Genomic DNA, 10,261 nt, shown 5'->3' on the forward strand with positions numbered 1-10,261 from the left:
CCCAACCTGCATCTGTCTCTCCATACCTCCCAGAGACCCCAACCTACACCTCTCTCCATACCTCCCAGAGACCCCAACCTGCGCCTCTGTCCATACCTCCCAGAGACCCCAACCTACACCTGTCTCTCCATACCTCCCAGAGACCCCAACCTGCGCCTCTGTCTCCCCATACCTCCCAGAGACCCCAACCTGCATCTGTCTCTCCATACCTCCTAGAGACCCCAACCTACACCTCTCTCACCATGCCTCCCAGAGACCCCAACCTACATCTGTCTCTCCATACCTCCCAGAGACCCCAACCTGCATCTGTCTCTCCATACCTCCTAGAGACCCCAACCTACACCTCTCTCACCATGCCTCCCAGAGACCCCAACCTGCATCTGTCTCTCCATACCTCCCAGAGACCCCAACCTGCGCCTCTGTCTCTCCATACCTCCCAGAGACCCCAACCTGCGCCTCTGTCTCACCATACCTCCCAGAGACCCCCAACCTGCGCCTCTGTCTCCCCATACCTCCCAGAGACCCCAACCTACACCTGTCTCTCCATACCTCCCAGAGACCCCAACCTGCATCTGTCTCTCCATACCTCCCAGAGACCCCAACCTACACCTCTCTCCATACCTCCCAGAGACCCCAACCTGCGCCTCTGTCCATACCTCCCAGAGACCCCAACCTACACCTGTCTCTCCATACCTCCCAGAGACCCCAACCTGCGCCTCTGTCTCCCCATACCTCCCAGAGACCCCAACCTGCATCTGTCTCTCCATACCTCCTAGAGACCCCAACCTACATCTGTCTCTCCATACCTCCCAGAGACCCCAACCTACATCTCTCTCACCATGCCTCCCAGAGACCCCAACCTACATCTGTCTCTCCATACCTCCCAGAGACCCCAACCTGCATCTGTCTCTCCATACCTCCCAGAGACCCCAACCTACACCTGTCTCTCCATACCTCCCAGAGACCCCAACCTGCATCTGTCTCTCCATACCTCCCAGAGACCCCAACCTACACCTCTCTCCATACCTCCCAGAGACCCCAACCTGCATCTTTCTCTCCATACCTCCCAGAGACCCCAACCTACATCTGTCTCTCCATACCTCCCAGAGACCCCAACCTGCATCTGTCTCTCCATACCTCCCAGAGACCCCAACCTGCATCTGTCTCTCCATACCTCCCAGAGACCCCAACCTACATCTCTCTCCATACCTCCCAGAGACCCCAACCTACATCTCTCTCCATACCTCCCAGAGACCCCAACCTACACCTGTCTCTCCATACCTTCCAGAGACCCCAACCTACATCTGTCTCTCCATACCTCCCAGAGACCCCAACCTACATCTCTCAGTCTCACAACACCCCCACTACACAGTCAATGCAAATGTAATGGTGACATGAAATGCAACATTTCTGATGTTATGTTAAAAAAAACACCTTAAATTTTAAAAATGTCTTAAGAATCCAAAGGAACATTTGTTCAAAGTCTACCTTCTCTTTTAACCCTTTCAGTCCTTGACCTTATACCCTTTCAACCAATCAAAATGACTGAGTCCCTATTAACACCCTACTAAATTCTCTCCGCTCTCTCAATGGTGTCAACCAAAACCAAAACCCCTTGGGATTTCAGTGAATCCACATCATATTGGACTTGGGACTGAAAGAGTTAAAAAGATCCTACGATTCTTCTGTCACACACTTAATCAAAGGGTTAACAATTTGATCATTTTTACATCTTCTCAAATCAGCTGTCTCTCGGCTAATATGATTTCTAAATTCATGTACCCCAACTTTTCTTTGTTCCTCGAGATACAGATTTCTCCGTTGTGTGTATGACCTGAGGGTGTTGGTTTGATACGGCGTTGAAATGGAGTCCTTGCGATGTCAAAAAGAAAAGTGAAAAGAACATTAAAACGTCCAAACAACAGTGACAGTCAAACACATTTTCCCCAAATACACAATATGCATAAATGTGAAGTTATCAATAACTTTGCATAAGCATGGCATGTAAGTTTTCAGACACAAAGACAAATCATCAATCAGAACCTCGTAAGAAGGTAATGGTAATGCAAGATTTATACAAATTTACAACAAGATGAAAAATATTTAAATGAAAAAAGATTAGACTTCGTTAAATCATGGTGTCATAGATTGAAGCAATGGATGATGGTTTTCAGGTACATTTAAACTGTGTGTTGAGCGTGTTTCATCAGTCTTGGCCTTAAGTGTTATATATATGCTGCACAGCCCTGGTTTTTAAGGACCTCAATCTGTAGAGGAATTATCTTTGTGACAGACATCTACATCTGGAAATAATGAAGTAATTGGTAATTGGATCTATCAACTAACTTGTGTTTGGCGTCCAACACAAGACCGGTATTGACTGTTCAATTAGTTGACAGACCTGATGGCCTTTAAGATGATTAAGATGTTTACTGGTGTTACTGGTGTTACTGGTAACTGATTATATGGTTTAGTTGGAAGAAAAAGGCCATCCTGGAGTCCTTTGCATCAGGGCTGAGAATCACACAATAGACCAACACCCATGTGTGAAATATCTTTTGTTTGTTTTTGAAATCATATATATATATTTTTTTGTGCTAATCATCAGATTTGGATATAGCTGAGTTTTAAACGACATAGAGCACACACAGTGTGGGAACTACACACAACACACGCAATGTGGGAACTACACACAACACACGCAGTGTGGGAACTACACACAACACACGCAGTGTGGGAACTACACACAACACACGCAGTGTGGGAAGGACACACACAACGGCTGTGCACACACAGTGTGGGAACGACACACACAGCGGCTGTGCACACACAGTGTGGGAACGACACACACAGCGGCTGTGCACACACAGTGTGGGAACGACACACACAACGGCTGTGCACACACAGTGTGGGAGCTACACACAACACACACAGCGGCTGTGCACACACAGTGTGGGAAGGACACACACAGCACACACACTGTCGGAAGGACACACACAGTGTGGGAACGACACACACAGCGGCCGTGCACACGCAGTGTGGGAAGGACACACACAGCACACACACTGTGGGAAGGACACACGCAGTGTGGGAAGGACACACGCAGTGTGGGAAGGACACACACAGCGGCCGTGCACACGCAGTGTGGGAAGGACACACACAGCACACACACTGTGGGAAGGACACACACAGTGTGGGAACGACACACACAGCGGCCGTGCACACGCAGTGTGGGAAGGACACACACAGCACACACACTGTGGGAAGGACACACGCAGTGTGGGAAGGACACACGCAGTGTGGGAAGGACACACACAGCGGCCGTGCACACGCAGTGTGGGAAGGACACACACAGCACACACACTGTGGGAAGGACACACACAGTGTGGGAAGGACACACACAGCACACACACTGTGGGAAGGACACACACAGCGGCCGTGCACACGCACTGTGGGAAGGACACACACAGCACACACACAGCGGCCGTGCACACGCAGTGTGGGAAGGACACACACAGCGGCCGTGGCAGAAGAAGAAGACCTGTGAGCCCAACCTGCTCCCGGAGGCGCTTCTCCTCGTATCGGGGCCTCTCGTTGTTGGCCTTGTTCAGCCGCTCGCTGACCTTCTTCTGCTGCTGCGGCCCCCGGCCGAAGAACACGTAGTTGACGAAGGCGTACTCCAGCAGGGCCAGGAACACGAAGACGAAGCAGCCCATGAGGTAGACGTCGATGGCTTTCACGTAGGGGATCTTTGGGAGGGTCTCCCGCAGGTGGGTGTTGATGGTCGTCATGGTGAGCACCGTCGTAACACCTGCGAACAGCCGACCCGAAAACGATGAGCTGGCGAGAACGGTCTCCCCACGCGCTCCGCCTGACTCTGCACTCCCACAGACATCCTTCCGAAGATCTGACAACTTATAAATGCCGTCGTGGGAATTCCCTTTAATAACATTATGAAGCATTATAGTGCAAAATGTCAGTAGCTTTCAGCTCACGCTCATTCTCTAATTCTATAAAGGCATATGCTTGGGGCGGCTGATGGCTCTGATGCAGGCACCTGGATGGGCCTCCATCTGGTACTGAACCAAACGGATCCAGTGCCAGCCACAGCTGTGTGCATACAACTGGCTCTAGTGTAGCCCAGGCCCAAGACTACAGCACACTAACTCCAACACTTATCCTAACCCTAAATCCAACTCCAATCCTCCTAAACCCAACACTTTCCCTAACCCTAATACCAGCAATAATCCTTCTAAACCCAACATTTACGCTAACCCTAAATCCAACCCAAACCCTAATTGTAACCCCAACTCTTACCGTAACCCTAAATCCAACCCCAACCCCAACCATAATCCTAACCCTAACCCAAATCTAACCGAGGGCCAAAATTACTGCACCCTAACCCTGAACCCAACATCAAAACATCCATTACCCCGGGCCAAAACACCCACTCACCCAGGACCAGAACACCCACTCACCCAGGGCCAGAACACCCGCTCACCCAGGGCCAAAACACCCACTCACCCAGGGCCAGAACACCCACTCACCCAGGGCCAGAACACCCACTCACCCAGGGCCAAAACACCTGCTCACCCAGAGCCAAAACACCCACTCACCCAGGGCCAAAACACCCGCTCACCCAGGGCCAGAACACCTGCTCACCCAGTGCCAGAACACCCACTCACCCAGGGCCAGAACACCCGCTCACCCAGGGCCAGAACCCCACTCACCCAGGGCCAGAACACCCACTCACCCAGGGCCAGAACACCTGCTCACCCAGGGCCAGAACACCCACTCACCCAGGGCCAGAACCCCACTCACCCAGTGCCAGAACACCCACTCACCCAGGGCCAGAACACCCACTCACCCAGGGCCAGAACACCTGCTCACCCAGGGCCAGAACACCCACTCACCCAGGGCCAGAACACCTGCTCACCCAGGGCCAGAACCCCACTCACCCAGGGCCAGAACACCCGCTCACCCAGGGCCAGAACACCTGCTCACCCAGGGCCAAAACACCTGCTCACCCAGAGCCAGAACACCTGCTCACCCAGGGCCAGAACACCCACTCACCCAGGGCCAGAACACCGCTCACCCAGGGCCAGAACACCTGCTCACCCAGGGCCAGAACACCCGCTCACCCAGGGCCAGAACACCCACTCACCCAGGGCCAGAACACCGCTCACCCAGGGCCAGAACACCCGCTCACCCAGGGCCAAAACAAACACCGCTCACCCAGGGCCAGAACACCTGCTCACCCAGGGCCAGAACCCCACTCACCCAGGGCCAGAACACCTGCTCACCCAGGGCCAGAACACCCACTCACCCAGGGCCAGAACACCCACTCACCCAGGGCCAGAACCCCACTCACCCAGGGCCAGAACACCCACTCACCCAGGGCCAAAACAAACACCGCTCACCCAGGGCCAGAACACCTGCTCACCCAGGGCCAGAACCCCACTCACCCAGGGCCAGAACACCTGCTCACCCAGGGCCAGAACACCTGCTCACCCAGGGCCAAAACACCCACTCACCCAGGGCCAGAACACCCACTCACCCAGGGCCAGAACACCCACTCACCCAGGGCCAGAACACCCACTCACCCAGGGCCAGAACACCCACTCACCCAGGGCCAGAACCCCACTCACCCAGGGCCAGAACACCTGCTCACCCAGGGCCAGAACACCTGCTCACCCAGGGCCAGAACACCCGCTCACCCAGGGCCAGAACACCTGCTCACCCAGAGCCAGAACACCCGCTCACCCAGGGCCAGAACACCCACTCACCCAGGGCCAGAACACCCACTCACCCAGGGCCAGAACACCGCTCACCCAGGGCCAGAACACCTGCTCACCCAGGGCCAGAACACCTGCTCACCCAGGGCCAGAACACCGCTCACCCAGGGCCAGAACACCCACTCACCCAGGGCCAGAACACCCACTCACCCAGGGCCAGAACACCGCTCACCCAGGGCCAGAACACCCACTCACCCAGGGCCAGAACACCCACTCACCCAGGGCCAGAACCCCACTCACCCAGGGCCAGAACACCTGCTCACCCAGGGCCAGAACACCTGCTCACCCAGGGCCAAAACAAACACCGCTCACCCAGGGCCAGAACACCGCTCACCCAGGGCCAAAACACTGCTCACCCAGGGCCAGAACACCGCTCACCCAGGGCCAGAACACCCACTCACCCAGGGCCAGAACACCTGCTCACCCAGGGCCAGAACACCGCTCACCCAGGGCCAGAACCCCACTCACCCAGGGCCAGAACACCGCTCACCCAGGGCCAGAACACCCACTCACCCAGGGCCAGAACCCCACTCACCCAGGGCCAGAACACCTGCTCACCCAGGGCCAGAACCCCACTCACCCAGGGCCAGAACCCCACTCACCCAGGGCCAGAACACCTGCTCACCCAGGGCCAGAACCCCACTCACCCAGAGCCACTCGAGCAGCGGACGCATCGTAGTTGATCCAGAAGGAGACCCAGGAGAGGATGGTGATCAGGATGGAGGGCATGTATGTCTGCAGGATGAAGTATCCGATGTTCCTCTTGATCCGGAAACTCAGCGAGAGCCTGGGATAGGCACCTTCCAGAGCAGGAGGAGGAGGGAGGAGGAGAAACGGGAGGAGGAGAAATGGGGTTAAAAACCGGGGCGCAAAACCGGGGCGCCTCACACCACACATTTATTAAGTGAGCGTTCTTTCTGAATTCTGCACGTTGTCAGACGTACGGGGTAGTCATTTCTCTGTTTGCTCAGATGGAGTGCTTAATTTCCCCAAAGCAACGGACTCCTCCAGGGATGGTTTCCATTCCAATTAAACATGGCAGAAAGTTGCACACCCAGCAGATTGTCTCCCCGGCTACACACACACACGCACACAGACTCACACACACACACACACACACACAGCTACTGCAATCAGCAGCAAAGTCCTGACGAGATCTGTCTCTCAAAGCTGAGCTGCTTTTTCGCTCACCAGCTTTCCTTTCCCCCTGGAGGGCCGTAGCTGAAACACTCTCTCTGGGCCCGTGTGGAGTGGGGTACGCCAGGACTATCTACACGGACCTTCACAAGCGGGTGTGGTTGTTCAGCCCTCATAGACGGGTGGGGCAGGATACTGTTTTTAGGTGGCTGTGGTCCACATTAACCCCCCCCCCCCCCACGCAGTCCCTACACGGTCCCTACAGTTAAAATGGCAAACAATGGCCTTCAGGACAATAGTTCTCTGTGATAGGTCAGAAATTGAATGCTGAAATAATACCGTCAGGTACTAATGTTGAGTCACACTTCAATAATCTGACCATATAATACCTTTGATATACGAACGGTATATTGTCATTTATACAGTCAGAAGATTATTCTATCATGTGACTCAAAGTGATTTTTTAAAATTGCATTTAAAGTCAAAATAAGGCCTGTTTTTTTGGGGTTTTTTTGGAACGATTGGTAAGCGCAGTTTTAAGGCAAATGAAACGAAACACAATTGAACACTTTATTTTACCACTTCACCAGTCAAGTGAAGTTTTAAATTCACATTTTTGTCTTCAAATAAAATAAAAATGAAGCTAACAAACAACAGCATCTCCTTTATGTTGCCATTTTGTCCGACTCCATGTCGATATGAACCCCAGTAAAAGTAGAGAGACGTGTATAATGGGACATAAAAGTCCTCCACCCCGCGGATGGATCCATAACCCAGCGCATATTTCACCCGACACCGCTCAACCTGCTCTCCGGAATAAATAAATAAAAAACCGCCTCGTGAGAGTGCGAGAGCACTTTAAATGATGGCAACATTTTCCAAATTAATTCCAGCCGAACATCACGCAGGAATAACATTAAATCTTCGCTGGGGCCCTTTCTCTGCCGGTCGCAGGAGTTTAACGGCGATGGTTCGGTACCCTTATTTAACACTCAAACAGCCAATCTCATTTCCTGACCAGAAATAACAGCCGTCACTTAAAATGGCTGCCGGACGGTCCTCTTCCTGTTCCCCCCCCCCCTCACCTCTCTCCTCCCAGGATGCACTGCGCATCCAATCACCGGGCTTTCATTGGAATGGTCATTTGAGGCAGGGGCCATTTTGTCCAAAAATGTGTGATACTGGCTCTCGGTGAGCAGCCAGAGCCTCCGAGATCGAGAGAGCGGCTACACTGGCCGTCTCCCGCCCACAACTGCAGCACAGGTGACCCGGCTCTTTATTGCTTTCTCCGTGGCCTTTGATTTCACCCTTCTGGTCAGTTCAGCTGTGATATAGAGCCAGGCCCTGGACATGCGTGCATCGGGGAGACTGGAGTGTGTTTATACTCTGGGAGACTGGAGTGTGTTTATACTCTGGGAGACTGGAGTGTGTTTAGACTCTGGGAGACTGGAGTGTGGTTATACTCTGGGAGACTGGAGTGTGTTTATACTCTGGGAGACTGGAGTGTGTTTAGACTCTGGCAGACTGGGGTGTGTTTATACTCTGGGAGACTGGAGTGTGTTTATACTCTGGGAGACTGGAGTGTGTTTATACTCTGGGAGACTGGAGTGTGTTTATACTCTGGGAGACTGGAGTGTGTTTAGACTCTGAGAGACTGGAGTGTGTTTAGACTCTGAGAGACTGGAGTGTGTTTAGACTCTGGCAGACTGGGGTGTGTTTATACTCTGGGAGACTGGGGTGTGTTTAGACTCTGAGAGACTGGAGTGTGTTTATACTCTGGGAGACTGGAGTGTGTTTAGACTCTGAGAGACTGGAGTGTGTTTATACTCTGGGAGACTGGAGTGTGGTTAGACTCTGGGACACTGGGGTGTGTTTATACTCTGGGAGACTGGAGTCTCCAACAGGCAACGAACACAGTTGGGAGACAATAGAAGGCTTGCGGACGTCCTGTGATTTGAATCGAGCATCACTCTGTCACTGGACTACAGACTGCCGTTAAAGCCCCCGCGGACCCCGCCCGTACCTGTGCCCCTCCCGTACCTGCGCCCCTCCCGTACCTGTGCCCCTCCCGTACCTGCGCCCCTCCCGTACCTGTGCCCCTCCCGTACCTGTGCCCCGCCCGTACCTGTGCCCCGCCCGTACCTGTGCCCCTCCCGTACCTGTGCCCCTCCCGTACCTGTGCCCCTCCCGTACCTGTGCCCCTCCCGTACCTGTGGTGAACTGGACCTCACGGGAGACCAGGCGCAGCTCCACGATGGAGAACTGGGGCAGCTCCAGTTTGTCCACGCCCGTCACAGCCTTGTCACCCCCCTGCCAGAAGAAGATGATGTCGTCCGTCGTGTATCCATCTGTGGGAGGGACAGGACGGGTGAGGAGAGACTACTGACCACGCCTCTCCCTGTGCCAATCTGCCCAACGCTTCCCCTGTCTGTGTTTACTAACTGCTCCTCACGGCCTCCTCCTCACGCCCTCCTCCTCAGGCCCTCCTCCTCACCCCCCCTCCTCACCCCCTCCTCACCCCCCCCTCCTCACCCCCTCCTCCTCACGCCCCCTCCTCACCCCCTCACGCCTCACGCCCCCTCCTCACCCCCCCTCCTCAGGCCCCCCTCCTCACCCCCCCCTCCTCACGCCTCACGCCCCCTCCTCACCCCCCCTCCTCACCCCCTCACGCCTCACACCCCCTCCTCACCCACTCCTCACCCCCCCTCCTCAGGCCCCCCTCCTCACCCCCCCCTCCTCACCCCCCCCTCCTCACGCCCCCCTCCTCACGCCCCCTCCTCACCCCCTCACGCCTCACGCCCCCTCCTCACCCACTCCTCACCCCCCCTCCTCACGCCCCACTTCTGATACCTCTCTGGTCATATATTTCACAGGCAGGGTCAGAATTCATCAGTTTTTAATCATTTTCAGAATTAAGGGGTTGAAAGTCTACGACTGGATCTTTATCTGCGATATTGACCGGTTGAAAATGAAATTCTCCCCCACACACACACACACAAACACACACACCCCGCACACACACACGCGCCACACACACACACACACACACACGCACACACACACGCCCCGCACGCACACACACACACACACACACAAACACACGCTGCACACACACACACGCACCCCGCACACACACACAGCCTGGAAAGGATGATCTGATGACGCTTGGACTATCTGAGCTGCCTTTTAAAGCGGAAAGGCAGTAAGAAAAATGTGACTGGGAAAGGCAGATCTATAAGGAGCAGAAATCCTGGGACAGAGACTGTGGAGATGGGGAGTCAGAGTAGAGTCAGAGGGGAGTCAGTGAGGAGGACTGTCTGTCTGTGGAG

At 54.3% G+C, this 10,261-nt stretch overlaps 1 protein-coding gene across 2 annotated transcripts in view; it reads right to left on the minus strand.

The window, feature by feature from the left end:
* Positions 1-10,261, minus strand: part of gabrb4 (gamma-aminobutyric acid type A receptor subunit beta4) — a 71,602-nt gene that overhangs the window by 1,769 nt on the left and 59,572 nt on the right. Inside the window, exons 6-9 of one of the 2 annotated variants that reach the window (XM_061248020.1) lie at positions 9,143-9,280; positions 6,443-6,595; positions 3,555-3,811; positions 1,783-1,872 (exon numbers count right to left, since the gene is read on the minus strand). In XM_061248020.1, coding sequence (XP_061104004.1) covers positions 1,783-1,872; positions 3,555-3,811; positions 6,443-6,595; positions 9,143-9,280 — 638 coding nt within the window. The remainder of the gene's footprint in view (positions 1-1,782; positions 1,873-3,554; positions 3,812-6,442; positions 6,596-9,142; positions 9,281-10,261) is intronic. The other variant, XM_061248022.1, reaches the window with a different exon arrangement.

Source organism: Conger conger, chromosome 7, assembly GCF_963514075.1.
Source record: "Conger conger chromosome 7, fConCon1.1, whole genome shotgun sequence".
Lineage (NCBI taxonomy): Eukaryota > Metazoa > Chordata > Actinopteri > Anguilliformes > Congridae > Conger > Conger conger.